General features: G+C 39.5%; 1 protein-coding gene across 3 annotated transcripts; it reads right to left on the bottom strand.

The window, feature by feature from the left end:
* Window positions 1-696: 696 nt before the first annotated feature.
* On the bottom strand, window positions 697-2,455 carry LOC147905026 (uncharacterized). Of its 3 annotated transcripts, none has more exons than XM_087396508.1 (5): window positions 2,160-2,455; window positions 1,914-2,072; window positions 1,669-1,750; window positions 936-1,038; window positions 697-844 (listed from the first exon to the last, which is right to left on the bottom strand). In XM_087396508.1, the coding sequence occupies exons 1-5, from the start codon at window positions 2,448-2,450 to the stop codon at window positions 733-735; spliced, it is 747 nt and encodes a 248-aa protein (XP_087252634.1). In that variant the 5' UTR covers window positions 2,451-2,455; the 3' UTR covers window positions 697-732. The 3 variants fall into 3 exon arrangements, with proteins under 3 accessions (XP_087252634.1, XP_087252652.1, XP_087252643.1); XM_087396526.1 differs by lacking the exon at window positions 697-844 and adding an exon at window positions 1,185-1,374 and having other exon boundaries at window positions 944-1,038; XM_087396517.1 differs by lacking the exons at window positions 697-844; window positions 936-1,038 and adding an exon at window positions 1,045-1,374.
* Window positions 2,456-18,115: the final 15,660 nt, after the last annotated feature.

An 18,115-nucleotide genomic window follows, 5' to 3' on the forward strand; every position in this document is an offset into this window, starting at 1 on the left:
AACTAGAATGTCTCCTTCACAAGGACCTTATATAATGAGCTCATGCTTGGACTTACAATTCAGGAGCTCCTCACTACTTTCCTCACTACTCTCAAAATTCCTCAATTTTGGGTGAGTTCCTACAACCCCCTTTCTTAATGTCTCGATACACTTTCTTTCCAATGCCCAAAAAGTAGGGCTCCTCCAATGAATCATTTCCTATGCCACATGAAATGAGGGCACATAAGTGAGATGCACTAACAAAATGCTACCAATGCCCTCTATCCACACTCTCGCCACATCTATCTTGCATTCTCAAGTTTGAATATGAAACCTCCAATTGACCTGTAAATTCCTTAAATTTGAGATTTGCAACCACAATTCCAAACTCCATTGAAATCTTGACTAGGAGTTGATATTGCTTACTTTGAAGATTCAAAATGGAATGACAACTGAATTGGGCAGACTCAAAAATGATGAGCTTCTAGTGCAGAATCGTGTTTATCATGTGATACTCAATGCAAATCAACCACGCAACTGTAGGCTAGCTTTTCATTTAATGAGAGTCTAACTTGGAATGAAAATTTTGTATCCTTATTTTCAAGCTTCACATTTCAATTCATTTTGTTTATTCAAGCTGAGGAACTTCAAATTAAAACAATAACTGACAACCTTCATTTGTATTAATCACCCAAAGGTAAGCCACACAGGGAGATAGTCCACACTGCCTAAAACCTAATTGTCTCGCAGGACTCAGCAGCATGCAGCATTTGCTTTGTGGGAAGTCCCTAATAGATTGAAAATAAACAATATTCCAATATTGACATAGAAACTAATGTCCAACAATGACAGATGAAGTAAATTTCTGCAGCAGTACACATCTAACAGAGTTAAGAGAATACAACATGCCCAATAAAAAGGCCTTCAAACCAAAACATCATGTATAGTACACGTACCCTTCACCACTAAAGCCTACACCACATTTCTGTAGTGTATTCAGTATCAGATGTGTCCAAGGAGCTGCAAAGCCTATATGCGCGATAATTCTATTTGAGAAAACTGCAACAGAATGTTTCATGATGTAAATTAGAGAAAGTAACATAGTCAAAAAATTGTATGGAATTACCGTCATTGCATTTCAACAGACGTGCATTCCAAAAGTTACAAGGTTTATCACCAACTTTAAAAGGTTACATCCTATCCACCACCTTAATTAAGTAAAATTCCTTACAGACCAAGTTGAAGGTCACAGCTTCTCCCAACCACCCAATCTCTCTTGTGGATTGTAGTTTATAAAGAGCATAAAATCGTTTCCAAGCTTATTTTGATGAAAGGGTCTGAAAGCACAAGGGTAAGCCCCCAGAAGGCTTTGTGCTCGCTCAATTTGCACTGCCCCTGTACGCATGAAATTCCTACAGTGAATAGTTTTTCTAAGCACTGATAATAGGAGTGCATGCATGAACAAAACAAACATTTATTTTGAAATAAACCCTAAAAGAAACTGAAATTCCGTCTTTTATTTGGGATTAACGTTTACGCACACACGCGGCAATGGAGCATTTCCCATTGTTTGCCTCCTTGTTGAACCCATGTCAAACTCAGATTGAATGAATCAAAAACCTTTACAGCTGGCCTCTCGTATAAAATGCAAAGACATGTACCATGAAGTACTCCGCGAGAAGTTCTTACCTGTCAACAACAAGAGACGAGCTTTTCCATCTTCGGCCAAAAGCTTCATTGTGTGTACGGTCTTGCGAAGACACTCCTCACTCTGCAGTCCCCGTTAAGATCTCAGAAATGTTGCCCTTCAAACGAACGGGCAGCATGCCAAGCTTCAGAAACCTAATCCCTTATGCAATATAAAACAGGACCCTCCAGCCCTACAACAACAGAGGAATCGGAGGTAAAACAGAGGATAAAGGAAGAACGTATACCAAGTATGGAGGATCGGCTACCACTACTTTGAAAGCGTGTTGATAGTGTTCGGGCACATCCTCAGGATGATTATAATCGTAGAACGTAAAATCGCTACCATATCTTTGAAAACGCTGGTCGTATTCAAATAGGCGTGCTTTAGAACTTGGAAAGCTTTTCTGCGGTGCCCATGGAGGTCTGAGAGTAAGCATGGCACAAACATCAACTTGGAAAACCCAGATCCGAGCGCATCTCACAGGCCATACCTTGAGCTCCACGTAAAGGGAGGGACACGAAATGCAGGCGACGGGGGAGCCCAATTCGCTGCTGAGGAGATCCAACTCCTGGGCGACGGTGTAGGAGGTTTTCTGGTCATACCAGAACTGACTGAGGCGCCAATCTTCAGGGACAAGGCTGAGATGGTAAGATTGGGTTGGAGGTGAGTCGGTGGTGAGGGAAGGCTGAGAAGATTGGGCAGCGAGAAACTCTTGAAGGGCGGCGAGGGTATTGTCACTGAGGCGAGGCGTGTCTTCGTCGTCTGTTTGCATTTCCGCCATAGCCACAAGCTACAAGGCAAGCTTAGGTTGGGTGACAGCCATCCCTTTCAAACTGGGAGTAAGACCAAAGGGCTGTCAGCTCAGGATCCTCTCTCTTGGTCACCTCCTATGGGGGTACTTTCAATTTCACTACAATGCAAACAACTAGATTTGTGGCACTTAGCCTTTCCGTCGAGACTACAACTTGAAATCTAAGCTAAATCCTAGCATTTTATCAAATTTTTTAATTAAAAAAGTTTATGAATCAAATAGTGAACATGAGATGCGACACAAGGTCCACGTGATCCTCCCTTCAAAATGTCAGGGGTGATGATTTGTTATTGATTTTGTGATGTCCATATTTTGGAAGCTAAAGTCCAACAAATACATGAATAAGGCAATACAATAACTTATTTTCCTTGGGATATCCTTCGATCTTTCATCCAACTTGAATTTCCTTGCTCCCTTGCATCGATAACATGCATCAAAAGAGAGGAATGTTGTAAGAATTCGGATTGAAAACAAGCAATTTTGAATGAATTAGCAATTGAAAATATTTATATGATAATATATAATATATAATTATTATAACCACACAGTGTGGGCGGGGAGGCGGCGCGCTTCCTTCCCCAAAGAGTTATAATTGGAGGGAATAGGCCCTTCCCTAGGTATCGAGATAACGCTGAGAATATAAACGCCAAGAGTATTAGCGACGAGGTAAGTCTCGTGAACGGATAAGATACTAGCATATTACCTGGATGTGAATAGCCGTAATCATATTTCTGCATATTGGCTATAAAGCCCACATCTTTCTAACGACTCCCATGTTAACCTGCGCTCACAAATAGAAAACGAGCAAAGCACATGTGACATGAGGGTGCTAAAATTCAAATTTGGTAAAGGACTTGCAAAACTTAGCTTTTATCAATACTGTAGATATAAATTAGTAGGTGGATCATTGGATTCAAAGCAAAAACTTGGAGGATAGGGATTGGTAATGCTCTCGTTCTGAAAGTAGAATAACAAAATTGCACTCAGATTCCAATGTCCAAACTACTTCTGGAATCTACTTAAATCGTTGTCTTGTTGGTCTGGAAAGCCTAGACTACATTTAGGATCCATGGAATTTGAATGATTTGGAATTTCTCCCCTTCTTTTGGACAAGTTCTTTTTCAAGGTGTAACTCTCACCTTAAAGCATTGTGCTTTTGGGTCATATTTGAAAGGCCTTTTTTAAGGCCTTATTACCTTAGCTTAATTTTGACAAATTTCTTTGTGAGAATTGATGGCCAAGGCCACCACTGTGTTGGAACTAAGAGTTTTTTACAACTTCATTTTCCTAACTTAGAACTGTGAATAGAAAGCATAGAATTGAAGGAATTTCTAGTAGAGAAGTGACCAATAGGACTTTTGAATCCGTAATTACGATAGAATTCCAAATGGAGAATGCTGATCATGCTGTAGCATGCATCCTGGCAACAGAACTAATCCGCAGACTATGCACCCAAATGAAATATAAATACATAGTTGAGTGAGTATGTATATAAATAAATATATATACGTGCACCCAAATGAAATATAAATACATAGTTAAGTGAGTATGTATATAAATATATATATATACGTGTAAAAATCTAAACATATTTAGAACTTTGCCATAAGAAAGGCAACAAAGAAATAGCTAATGCTTACCAGCATTACAAACGGCCAAAGAGTCTAACACCCTGAGCAACGAACAATAGCCAGCACAACCGGCACAGATCATCTATTCACGTCATGTAAGGACACAATTAAGCGCTTGATTGTAAAGCACGAATGGCCCAGAAACAATGGCGCTTAGGGGCTTAGCACATGGGAAGAAATAGGATGGGAATGGGAAAAGGTGGTCCCAAGTGGTCCCATGCATATTTCTATCCTATTCCCATTCCACCATGTGCTAACAAAAAAAGAACTAGGGATGGGTTTAGGAGGAAGAGGACACATGGCATCATTTCATGTGTTTAAGAGGTGGGGACCTTGTGGAGACAAGAACACATGTCATCCTTCCATGTTTTTGAATGGCTGCCAGGGTCTAGAGGCCATGGTCCAAGATGGGAGAAAAAGTGGCTATTCCCATTCTAAATCCATCCTAGACCAGTTGGTGTAGGATGGGAGTAATGATGACAAAAATATTCCCACCCTAAACCCATGCTAGCCCCATCCATGTGCTAAGGCCCTTACTCCCCCTTTGATCGGAACTCTAGGGATGCCAAAAATAGAAGAGAAATGCTTGATCAAACGATTCGCGGGAAGAATGCCGAGCCAAGATCAAGAAGCTATAGGAAGAGGGAGAGAAGGCATGCTGAACTAGGGTGTTTATGAGGCGAGGGAGGTAAGCAACGCTGGGACGCCCGTAATTGACAGCAACTTGGTTAGTTGTCAGTTGAGAAGCGAAAACTTGGAGTGACACAAGTTATACTTTAGCACCAGCCTTAGCATGAAGATGACTGAGACACCTTCCGGAGGAGCAGGCAAACCCAAAAAGCTTCCCGCATTGCCTCAGAGGAAAGGGATACTGTGATGCAAACCCGAGAAGCTACCCAAATCATCCACCCAGGGAACTACTGTGATGCAGCCTTTAGCAAGACGACTAAGCACAGCTACTAGCGTTTTGATGCCAACTACCAGTAAGCAGTCACGACCAAAAGAGCCAAAGCAGAGGCCGACCTACAAGCTCCAGTGCCCTTTCGAGGCTCTCGTGATCAGAACAGTTTCTTGTGCTAGCCCAACCAAGAAGAAGACTAAGCAACGAGAAGCAAAAGCAGACAAAGCAAGTCGTGAGGCACTGCCTAGGGAAGAAAGAAGATCCGAGGAAGAGCCTATGATCGAGAAGCTTGGCTAAGCGCTCGGATGCATAAGCCATTGCCACTGATAGAGGATGGCGTTCGCTCATGGCTTTTGCAGAACGCCAAAAATGTACCACTTACATAAGCTTCAGAAAAGGGAAGAAAGAGATGAACCCGTAGCAACAGATGAAAACACACTCTTGACCATTGAGTAGAAACTGGGAAAAGGGAGGCTAGAGCATGAACCATGCATAAGGAGAGAACCCACGTCTTGCCAATTTCAGTTTGTGGAAGTTTCTTGTTGGCTCCAGTGTGGCAGTTCGTGGAGTTGCAAATTTGATTCGCAAATCCTTTGCTTGCTTTTTGCTCACCAAGAAGTGATTTGTGAGGGTGCCTGATTTGAATTCGCCAGGCCAAATAATCCTTGTTCTACGCTCTTTGGTTGTGTTCAGTTGGTTGTGGGTGCGCGGGAAATTGTTGCTGACCAACAATTTTCAGCACCATGTACAGTGTACACAGACGGCAGCTGCTCCCGCCGTCGTGTATCAATCGACGCAACGTATGAACTCACGATTAGGGGCTTCCTTATAGCTATTGTGGCTCACACCAATCCACCCAAGAATCTCCTATGCTGCAAGTTTTTAAAGAAACTGCATGCGCCCAGCAAGATTCGATGGCTTGTAACCTTGCAAAAGCAATTAGCAATTGTAAAAAGCATTGATCACTCCCAAAAACAAAGCACAATTCAAACCATTAGATGTTTTAAAGATCAACGTCCAAGATTGTGACAAGTGGCTTCACAAGGGCTCACAAAAGGGAAAATTCTCCCTAGGCTCCTCCGTTTATTTTATAAAAAAAAATTGGGACAAAGACAAGGTCTCCTACTAACATCGCTCGACAGCCATCTTTCGACTCACATGTCGATCAAACAACTCATTCTTCTCTAATGCGTGGGACAGATCGACACCCATGCTAGGTTCACACCTATAGTCTTAGTTAGTCCAGACAACACGGATAGAAAAGATTTGTGTCCGGCCCATTAAGGCCGCCCACTCGATAATGCAACTTCTCCAACTACTCTACATGATTGACCCATTCCATGTCCACCAACCAATACACCAATGACATAAATTAGCAAGCCTGATGACTACCTAATGGTGTGAACCACAATTCTATTTCTTCCTCCTGGGGTGGGCGGGTGCTGTGAACCTAAGTTATCCCCGCAACATGTAAAGTGCATGCTCTTCGTTGGTCCACCTAGGATGGCATCCCTTCGCATTTCCTCTCGAAGTATGGCCGCCACTTGGTGTGAACCAAGCCTTCTATGTAGGAAGGATTCATGCACATCCTGAGGACGTTGCCCAATGTGTGCCCACCCATGGGCACCCAAAGAGTGCCCACCCATGGGCAACCCCTTTACACACTGCCAAACGACCGCCGTAATGATGGTTTTGTAATTAAAAGAAACCGCTTCAACTTAAGCATTTGCTAAAAGGGCCACTCTCATGTTTGAGCTCAAATTAAAACTGTAATTTCTTCAATCTACATACAAAAGGGCTAGAGGCAAGAAGTAGTCCACTACGTCACAAGCAAAGCGAAGGCTCCAAAAGTGGTTTTTTCACTTTCTATGAGAAGTATTCAAGAGGGCTATCATTTTTTTGTTTTTTCTTATGTTGCTTTTGGTTGATGTTTGGAATAATCATGGGTGTGTTTAAGGATTGAGGAGGAGGATAGAAAAGAATGTTCAAAGAGGAAGGACTATGTCTTGGTTTAGTTGGGAGATGTAGAATAGAGGAATGATTTTTTTGTTTTTCCTTATTTATGTGTCTTTAAAGATGCTAAGGGTACATTTTCACATCGGTAGAGTTTTTGAGGCTTAGGGTTTATCTATTATGTCTAGTTCTCCCCTCTTCACGAGGATGGTTGTCTTGCTAATGGATGATATGAGAGTGGCAAGGTTACTTCAACTCCTTGATACTCATTTCAAATTGGAGACCATGTTGACTTCTACCCCATCATTCGTCTTGTCTACACCTAGCTCCTCACCAAATAGCCTGGCCATCAGTTCCACCTCTCCTCGACGCCTCTCCTGAAACCAAAAAAGAAGATCTTTCCACACAAAATTCACCACTTAATCAATTGGAGAAGAAGAACACAAATCACACCACTAAAGCGACAGCAGACTGGGTACAATCTGCCCCCTAGACGAGTGGCTCACGCTTCCTCATTTAGAGTATTTATGATATTTCATAAAAGCACCAGGAGCCAAGATTATCCCTCTCTTCCAAAATGAGGGATTTTCTTTACATAGCCATCTTTGATCCCAAATTTGAATTATGTTCAGTCCAAAATATATTGCTCAAACTTGCAATAATAAAGAAATACAAAATTGGCCCATGGCCATAGATGATGCACTGTGCCACACCTCAATTGGTACCCTCGCACTAACTCCAATCCTTGCTATGACTTCCATCACCTGTACTCAAGCCGCCAATTACATTAGTTATTAACAATTGATTGAACAAATTATCGAATCAACCGATCCCAACATAACCACGCTCAAAGCACAATAATCAAGCACAACACCAATAACAATAGTGACATCAGTATTAACATGGAATCACCCACAATACCGACCATCTAGCATGGCAAAAACACAAGCTAGTCAGGCATCCCCAACTTACCACACAAAGTATCCACTAGGACCCCCACCGCATCCGGTGCACTCCTATGGAGTACTTTGCCATAGTCACACTTGACTAAAATAATAATGTCCAAAGCAAGATATATTAGAAAGATAATTTTCGTAACATCTCCATTATATTCTATTGCTCCCTTGACATCAACACCCTCTCTAATCTCTCTTCCCCCATCCTCTCCATTAGATTTCATTGCTCCCTCAACATCGAAACCCCCTCCATTCAATGCCATCTTGATATAAAAACCATTTTCAAGTTTTAAGGTTTTGTTCTTTAGCTGAGCTTTTGTGAGTTACTCTTAAATCCACATGTGTAAATCTTAGCTTATTGGATTGTTTGATAATTTGTGCTCTTTCAACTCTTCTCTTGAAAGTAAGATTTGCATGTGCTCAATCTCAAAGTCTAAATCTACCCATTCAATTCCTAGTAAAGCTTCACTATTTTCTTGGTGGGTTTCTTTCAAGTGTCTTCTGCTAAATTCTAATTGCCTAGGTAGCCTTCCAATCCTGATCTTCTTTGGGTTGAACTACCTTTCACCTTGCTCTTTTACTTCTTTTTGCAATTGTGTGTACAATTTTGTATCTATGGAGCTCTTCACCTCTCCTTTGAGCTTCTCTTAAAGATCTCCCTTAAGATTCTTATGCTACTCTTCTAGCTAATTAGGGATTAACTCATCATCCAAAACTAGGTAGGGAATTGGCTTTTTTAATTCAAGCTCAAAAACTTTTACTCTTCCATTTAATTCCTTAAATCTACACTTTAGCCTATTGTTCTCCTTTTTTAAGGAGGAGAATATACTATTGGAGAAGAAGAAGGGCTTCATTCTACCTAGTGCTAGGCAAAGGGGATGATATTGCTGCAGCATAGGAGGGCTACTTCTCTTTTTTCTTGTCACTCATTGTAGAATCACAAAAATGATAGCCTACAAGGAACCCCCCTTCTTGCAACATAGATAGCGCTTAAACACACAAGAATCTCACTTTCAAAAAGTGTAGATCATGATTTAATAAAGAAATTTGTTTTTTGCGTTGAAGTGATACTAGCAAAGCTGTTTGTGGAAAAACCAACTTAGAGCAGCAGAGCCTAGTAAAACTTTGGCTGGAGGTGAATGGTAGCCAAAGAGCTAGGTCCATTCTGAAGGTAATCAACTGATTGAAGACTCCAAATTGGAATCTAACCCCCAAGCTAGGCCATGGAGTTTAGTCTAGCTAGGAGTGGGAGCAAAAGAGGAAGAGTAGAGGAGTAGAGAAAGAGGAGGAAACCTGGAAACCCCCTCAGGTGTCGGGTCTTTTTTTTAATTTTTCTCATTATATTGATGTGTTCTAAGAATGCATCGTAATGTTAGTTGAGAAGGATAAGCTTTAGTTCAAAAATCTTTGCAGTTGTTGCCACCCATGGACTAGGGAAAGCCTAAACATTCTGAGCAAAAGAGAATCTTAAGAACTCTAATTTGAAGTTTGCATTCCCACAACTTATATTCCAATAGTTAGTGCTTTAGATTCTAAGAAGTTGGCCTCTAAGACATCATCTACTTCTCCTATCACTTCTCAAAAGATTTCTTTTAAATGCTATAGTCTAGACAAAGCTTCTAGATACTTTCGATATAATAGAGCAATGAGCTTGGCTGCTTCATACAAAGAAGGAATAGCAAGGATGTAAGGGGGTTACATAATGATCTCTTTTTGTTTGTGCTTTTCAAATCAGTAGAACTGATCGAAACTAGATGTATAATTACTTGATATTGCTCAAAGAATTCAAGACTTTATAGGACCTAAAAAATGTGTAGGACGATCTATAATAGTTCCTTGCAAAGTCGAAGTGAATGAAGGGTGTGAAGAACACTCTATTATTCCATGCAACCAACCAATAGAATGGTATGATGAACTATGTTTGCTAGCAATTGAATAGCTATTATTGGCTTGTCTTGGCTTTTCTTTTCAATGAAAGGCACCAGTAAATAATGATACATATCGCACATTGAAGGGTCCTTGGCCAAAGTTAGTGAAAGTTGTGCCTTCTGAGCATATAGTTACATTGGTTGTTTCTAAAGTGTTTATGTCAAGATTTATGGAAACATGGATGCTAAAAATTCTTGAAGACCAATTAAAATTGAGCAAGAGCTCAACTTCTTCCTAGTTACCACCTTATTCACTATGTCTATAGGATCCTGGCTAAAGTGTAACTTTTCCAGCTTCAACAATCCATACTTCAAAATAGATTGGATGAAACGATATTTGAGCTATATATGTTTGGTTCTTGAATGGAAGGAGAAATTCTTTGCGAGATGAATTCACTTTGATTATCACTATACAAGCTGCAATTTTCTTGCTTCGTCCCCCTCCATAAACCTCTGCTCCCAAATAATCTTGAGAAAAACGAAAGACAAAGGGAGAGAGGAAAGAGCCCAGGACATCATAACAAGCCAACAAGAAGTAGATTCAAATCCAAAGGGAACCTGGAATGCTAGCATGTGGGAAGAAAGGACACCTAAAGAAAGACTATTGGTCATGAAAGAAAAAGTAAGGAGATTGACAACAAGAGAATATGCCAGAAGCAAATGTAGCAGGTAGTGGGTTGCAAGATGCCTTAATTCTTTCATTGGATACTATCACTGATGCATGGGTAGTGGACTCATGGGCTTCATTTCATGCTGCACCTCATAGGAAATATTTTCAAGACTATGTTCAAGGTGTTTTTGGAGAACTTCATTTAGGTGGTGATGAAGCATTAAAGGTTGTTGGAAAGGGAAAGGTGTTGGTAAAATTACGATGGAAACCAATGGTTGCTGAAGGAGGTAAGGCATGTTCTTTATTTAAAAAGAAATATAATTTCAGTAAAACAATTGGATGATGAAGGTTGCACAACCACATTTGTAGGAAATTTGTGGATGGTCACACAAGGGTCAATGGTAATAGCAAAAGGACCCAAGGTAGGTAAGTTGTATTTATGTATCAATAATGCTTAGTTCTCTATTTCTTTAGCTTCTACATGAGCAACTACAGCTCTGCGGCATCATAGGCTTGGACACATGAGTGAGAAGGGGATGCAAATTGTTCACTCAAGAAAGCTATTGCCATGTTTGAAGCAGGTTGATTTGGATTTTTGTGAGAACTATGTTTATGGAAAACAATAGAGAGTCAAATTTCTCAGAGTTGGGAACAAAAAGAAGAGACAAAGCTAGAGCTTGTGCATACTGTGATCCTGCCGATGTATCATCTCTTGGTGGTTCTCACTAATATGCTACTTTTATTGATGATGCAACTAGGAAAACTTGAGTTTATTGCATTCAAAGAAAATCTAATGTCTTTGAAACTTTTAAGAAATGGAAAGATTTGGCTGAGAATGAGCCAGGAAAGAAGTTGAAGGCTCTTAGATCTGATAATGAAGGTGAATACTGCAACAAAGAGTTTAATCGTTACTGTTCATACAATGGAATTTGTAGAGAGAATTCAACTGCAAGGATTCCATAAGAAAATCCTATGTCAGAGAGGATGAACAAAACAATCATGGAGCATGCAAGGAGCATGAGGCTACATGCAAGGGCAGCCTTATAGCTTTGAACTAAAGCATTGAATATAGCTGTTTACTTGATAAATAGATCAACTTCAAGTTTCTTAGATGGTAGCGTTCCAGAAGAGGTATGAACAAGTAAAAACGTTAACTACTCTTTTCTGAGGTTTTTGGTTGTGAAGCATTTGTCCATGTTGATAAGGAATTGAGAAAAAAGCTTGCAGTAGAATCCAAGAAGTGTATCTTTATTGGATATGGAGGTAGTGATTTTGGTTATCATCTGTGGGATTAAGAAAGTAACAAAATCATTAGGAGTAGAGATGTATTCAATGAGACTGTTATGTATAAAGATCACTTGCAAAAAAGAAAGAAAGAAAATGCAGACACAGAATGCACAACGCTTGATGAAATCACAGGAGATGGAAGTCCAAAGGTTGCAAAAAATGAGAATGTGCAGCAACAATAAGAATCTCAAATTCCTCTAGGTGCACCACTCTAAGTGGTCTATGAGGTTCTCCTTTTTTCAATTATGTTCTGTTGACTCATTCTGGTGAACTAGAAACATATGAAGAAGCAATGCAGGTAGAATCCAAAAAGGAGTGGGAGCAAGGCATGGAAGAGGAAATGGACTCTTTGCTACAAAACTAGATTGGGGATTTCGTTTGCTTGCCTATGGGAAAAATAGTGTTGCAAAATAAATGGGTTTACAGGATGAAGGAAGAAGATGGAGGAAAAAGGAGGTACAAGGCAACGCTTGTTGTAAAAGGCTTTGCACACAAGAAAGGTATAGACTTTGATGAAATATTATCTCTTGTTGTTAAAATGACTTCAATCAAAACTATTCTGAGTCTTGTGGCTGTAGAAGACTTGCATCTTGAACTATCAGATGTGAAGGCAGCTTTTCTTCATGGGGATCTAGAGGCAGAGATTTATATGCGGGAGCCACAAGGATATGAGGTCAAAGGAAAGGAGAATTTGGTATGCAGGCTGTATGGTTTAAAGCAAGCTCCAAGGTAGTGGTATTTAAAGTTTGACAAATTTATGACAGAACAAGGTTTTAGTAGGTGTCATTCAGACCACTGTGTCTAAAGCAAGCTCCAAGGTAGTGGTATTTAAAGTTTGACAAATTTATGATAGAACAAGGTTTTAGTAGGTGTCATTCAGACCACTGTGTCTAAAGCAAGCTCCAAGGTAGTGGTATTTAAAGTTTGACAAGTTTATAATAGAACAAGCTTTTAGAAAAGTTTGTATGTTTTAAAGCAAGCTCTAAGGTAGTGGTATTCAAAGTTTGACAAGTTTATGATAGAACAAGATTTTAGTAGGTGCCATTCAGACCACTGTGTTTATTCTCAGAAAGTAGACAATGGCGGATACATGATCTTGTTATTGTATGTTGATGAGATGCTTATTACAGGATCTAACATGCAGGATATAAATGTGCTCAAGAGAAAGTTGGCAAATATATGTGCAATGACTTGGCATGAGAATAACAAGAGATAGGAAATTGATATTAGCTCAAAGTGATTGAAAAGGTATTGGAAAGGTTTGAAATGCATAATGCAGAACCTATTTCTATACCTTTGGCTAATCATTTCAAATTATGTACGGATATGTATCCCAAGACATAGGAGAAGATTGACTATATGTCAAGGTTTCCATATGCATCAGCAATTAGTAGCTTGATGTATGTAATGATATGCACAAGGTCAGATATTGCACATGCAGTGCGAGTTGTGATCAAGTTTATGAACAATCCAGGTAAAGAAAATTGGATGGCTGTAAAGTGGATTCCCAAATATTTGAGAGGTATAGTCACTCATGCATCATGTTTCAAAGGTTCAAACAATTCTGTATAAGGATATGTTGATTCAGATATGGTGAGTGATAAAGATAGAAGAAAGAGCACCACCAGGCATGTTTTCACTGTAGGTGGCACAACAATAAGTTGGGTTTCAAAGTTGCAAAAAGGTTGTTGCACTTTCTACAATAGAAGTAGAATATGATGCAGTTATAGCTCAGGGTATTATATTATTACCCTCGTCCAAAATCTAGGGTATGTGGAGACAAGGTATGTGGTATGGGGTCTGTTACTACCCTCATTCAAAATCTAGGGTATGGAGAGACAAGGTCCATGTATAATATGCATGGATTTTCTACAAAAGTTTTAAATATGCAAAGAAAAAATATAACAATGTCTAGTCCTCCCTACCACAAAGCATAAGGTTTATACTTAAAAAAATATGTAAGATTTTAAGGTTGATACAAATTTTTCATAATATGTGAGACCCAAGAGAGTGGGGGGAAGGTCTTAAATCCAACTCCTTTCAACATCATGTAACAGTTGATGTGGTACTCAAATTTCAAGGTGTAAAGACATATTTGAAGCTCTTTTCATGTAAAACACAATCATACTAATTTGACTAACTTTTACTCATGGCAGATTGTTATATTCATCTCATACTCAAAATTTTCATAGATATTCTTACTAAAGAGAGGTAATGCCCTAGGAGTTACAGAGGCTAGTAAAGAGCAAATATTTCATGATCTTTCACCTGTTCTTTTTCGTCGCATTTCTTTGCTAAGGAGAACATCACCGACATCATCAAACTTTAAAGTGGCTGACCTAGAAACAGAGTTACAACCATGACCAAGCTATCTCAACTTTTTGAAAATTAGCACAAAATCAGGAGAGTCGAACATCATCATCAAAGTTTACTCCTATAGAGCTTAGTTATCTTGTTTTTGGATTGAGCTGATTCAAAGGATTAGCTATAGACCCACCTTCTCACATATTCAGATTGAATAGATGCTTCATAAGATATACCTTGTTAGAACCTCATGGTGTTTCGTATAATGTATCCAGCATGCTCATAAAGTCCTTGGTTGTCTTTTCTTCAAGAACGTTAAAAGCCATTGATGCTCCCAAACACATGCATATCATTCCTAGCACCTTTCTGTCAAGAACCTCCTAGTCTTTAACTAAAATACTCGCAAGCTTCTTTGTGATCCCACAAGGTCCTTCTGGTACAGATTATCCTTAATCTCCATCTTCTTGCCATTGAACTTCTCGATTTTTAATTTTCCTTCATCCTTCATTGCTCCCACTTAAACTAAGAACCTCATTCTAAACGAGTCAAATGGGTGTTGCTCAAACAAACACTCTGATACCAATTGTTAGGAGCAACACAATAATGGAGTAACAATGCGAGAAGCTAAATGTGTAAAAAACACAATACAGGAAAGTGTACAAAATGGAAGAGACAAAGAGACACTGATATACATGGTTCTCCTAGTGTGAGCTACGTCCATGGAGAAACAACCAGTCCTACGTTTTTCTTATCCAACAAGTGAGAAGATACAAAATACAAGCAATATATCCACTACTCTCCTGCTATGGGAGCCACACCCTTATCTTATAATGTTGACCACACCATTCATGAGCAACTCATGCATCAATTTTCATGTATTTTTGGGTTTGGGGATGCTGCCCCCAAACCCTAGCCACCAGGGGCACCTAAGGCATGTCGTCGACCCCCCTTGGAACCTCTCGATGATAGTACTATGAGGGGCATTTCCCCCCTTACCTCCCCCTTCATGGATGGGTATAATCATGTCTAGGTCCAAAACATGACCAAAAAATAATCTCTGGAAAAAAAATCAAGCTCCACATACAATAGCACTGTCTCCCTCACTCTATGTCCATCATAACCAAGGACAAGCAAAAGGCTAAAAAGCTCAACTAGCAGTTGACTGAGACTGATGAGGAGGGCACCAAAAGCGATCCTCCTACCCAAAAAGAGGCAACCAGGTTGTAGGCCCACGATCCCATAAAAAGATTCCCGTCGAAAGACAAGAGAGGCAAGAGGATGAGGATACCAGAGAAGAGGATGAAAAAGAGATGCGGCGATGAGCAAAGTAGAGGATGAAGTAGCACCACTTGCATGAACAACTCCATCATGAGGAGGTAGAATAGAAGCAGAGACAAGATCTGTGACCTCAACCTAGTAGGCATATTGTCCATGCCCATGACACATAGCCACTACTATGTCTAGACCAAAGATCTCCTGCTCGTGGTCCTCCACCAATGAGAAACCATATATTCAAACTAAGAACTCTAGCACTTTAAGAGATCCACAAGTATCAAAAGTCTAGTGGCGATCTCCATATCCTAAAGGCAAGATTTGTGAATGTGGTATGTGAGATAATGCAAGATCTCAACAACAACCAAATGTCTAGGTGGTACTAGTCGGGAATCGTGGAGGCCTCTTGGCATCTAGTAGCACATGCCCTACTTGCCTTGCAGCACGTAGTTGTGAGGCCTACTTGGTAGACCTCATAGATGATGTCCATATGGTTGCCATTCATAGGAGCAAGGTCACTATGAACATAAAGGATATGCAATTTATTGTATGCCTTAGTCGAGCCAAAGAGTTTGTTTGTGTACTACAACTTGGGTGATAGTTAGGGTTGGTGTGTGTATTATGCCTTGGGCAATCTCAATCTTGTATCTAGTTCCTTTCAAGATAATAAAGTTAATTTTTCCAAATCATTTGCAACCTATGACTTTATCTTTGCAATCTCCAATTTACTTCCATGCAATTTGAAAAAATATATATGCTTTAGTCTTTGTAATATCTATTTTACTTACATGCAATTTAATGAACGAAAACAATATTGAACAATAAGGAAAGAAATCAATCAAAAATAAAGTCTTTATTGATTAAGAGTGAGATTACATGGATCAATCCTTAGGGCACATATTACTCTAGCCTACACTTCTTCCTACTGGGTTCTGCACCCTCTTTAGCTTGTTGGAGAAGGAAAGGTTCAACAATTTCATTCTCAAGTGGTTGGCGACCAGTAATACCAGCTAGCCCTGCAATGGCTATGATGCTATGGAGGGGTCTAGATCATGTGTCCAAGAAGAAAAATAAAGTAACACTACGCTTTATCAAAACCACACCATCCACATTATGACAAATTGCTTTCATCTTCAGCATCCAACTAAGGACCCTAAACTTCATTATCTTTAACTTTTCATCTAGCAAAATTTACTGACAGAAGACCAAAATATATGGAGCCATGCCGATATAGTGAGACTGATTGAAGCCATCACTCCCCTAGTAGACCCTCTGGTTCCACTCTTGTAGCATAAGCATGTTCATCAAGCCACAAAATACCCCAGAATCAACCATTGATGAATATTATATCAAAATTCTAAACCTTCAGTTTTGATCATAATATCTTATTTAGCTAAAATTGCACTAGATCATTCTCCCAGCAGAGAAAATATATCTGGCAAGAAACCAGTCTTAGGTCCCAAAAAGTTCTAGAAGCACAAAATCTTGTACCGTGCGACTTGGATCTACCTTTCGCGAAAAGTAGATCCTAGTTGCATGATACTGGATTTTGTGCTTCCAAGGCTTTTTAAATCTGATTTTTCACTAGATGAATCCTCTATGTTGTAACCTTGTGGTGGAAAATCAGAAGAAAATAATAAAATCTAGAAGAATAAAAATTAGGGTTAGAATGTCTTACGAGATGAAAATTTATTTTTGGATTTTAATTGAAGCCACATGCTCATGCAAGCATAGTACATGCTATAAAATATTAGAACCAAATGGGCCCTAGAGTATCAAATCCGGTACGGTGCAACCTAGGCCTACTTTTTGCAAGTAGGCCCTAGTCACACTATATCATATTTGATACTTCAAGACCCACTTTTGTTTGATATTTCGTAGCATGCACTATGATTTCTACATGAGCATGTGAGTTCAAAATGAGAAAGAATTTTTGAGATCGGGGTTGCTATTGAGAAACATTATTTTTGACTCTCTACCAACAGTTAAAGACAGAACATTGATTTTCTATGCAAAAATAGAACCTAAAAAAATAGAGAATATGGATGGGAAATCTAATAAAATAATGAAAGGAATATGATAATAAATCCTAAACCCTAAGCTAGCAAAGTTACATACCTTTTCTACCTCGTCTCGAAGGACATCAGCTGCAGTGCCCAACTGGAATCTCTTTTCTCGTGGGTCTTGAGGTCAATGCTGACTGAAGGTGCTAGCTTTCTTCATCTTTGTTCTTGAACAATGACTTCTACATATCCTAGAATTCATCCTCAGACATCTCGTACTCTGGCCCGACAACCTTGATCGCCTTCTTTGTGAGACAAATGGCCTCTAAATTGATGAGGCTCAATTTATTGAAGTCGCACAATCTCATTTATCGTTGGATTGATGTGAGCACCAAAGTCCTTGCGAGTATCATTCAAGAGCTGGCATAGTACCTACACACAAAATACAAATTAATCACACATGTGCCCATCGGAACTCTTGCCATTTATACATCCACACTTGCCAGATGAATTAGCAAGACATTCAACACTCCCTTCGATTTACTTTATTTAAAAAATAAAAAACACTCAACCTAGTATTATGAAAAAATAAACTTACAAGAATGCAAATGGGTGCAACGCATGTAAAAATTCAATGTTGATTGGGCCCTCCAATGTAGGAAAAGCACCCTCGTGAGAGTACTTGTCTCTATTTGACTTATATGGAGAGAGAGAGATATAGAGAGACAGACAGAGAGAGAGAGAGAGAGAGAAAGAAAGAAAGATATATTAACATCCACGGGAGGCCTCA

Source organism: Dipteris shenzhenensis, chromosome 2, assembly GCF_047967505.1.
Source record: "Dipteris shenzhenensis isolate YYH24624 ecotype China chromosome 2, Dip_SZ_1.0, whole genome shotgun sequence".
In the NCBI taxonomy this organism is placed as follows: Eukaryota; Viridiplantae; Streptophyta; class Polypodiopsida; order Gleicheniales; family Dipteridaceae; genus Dipteris; species Dipteris shenzhenensis.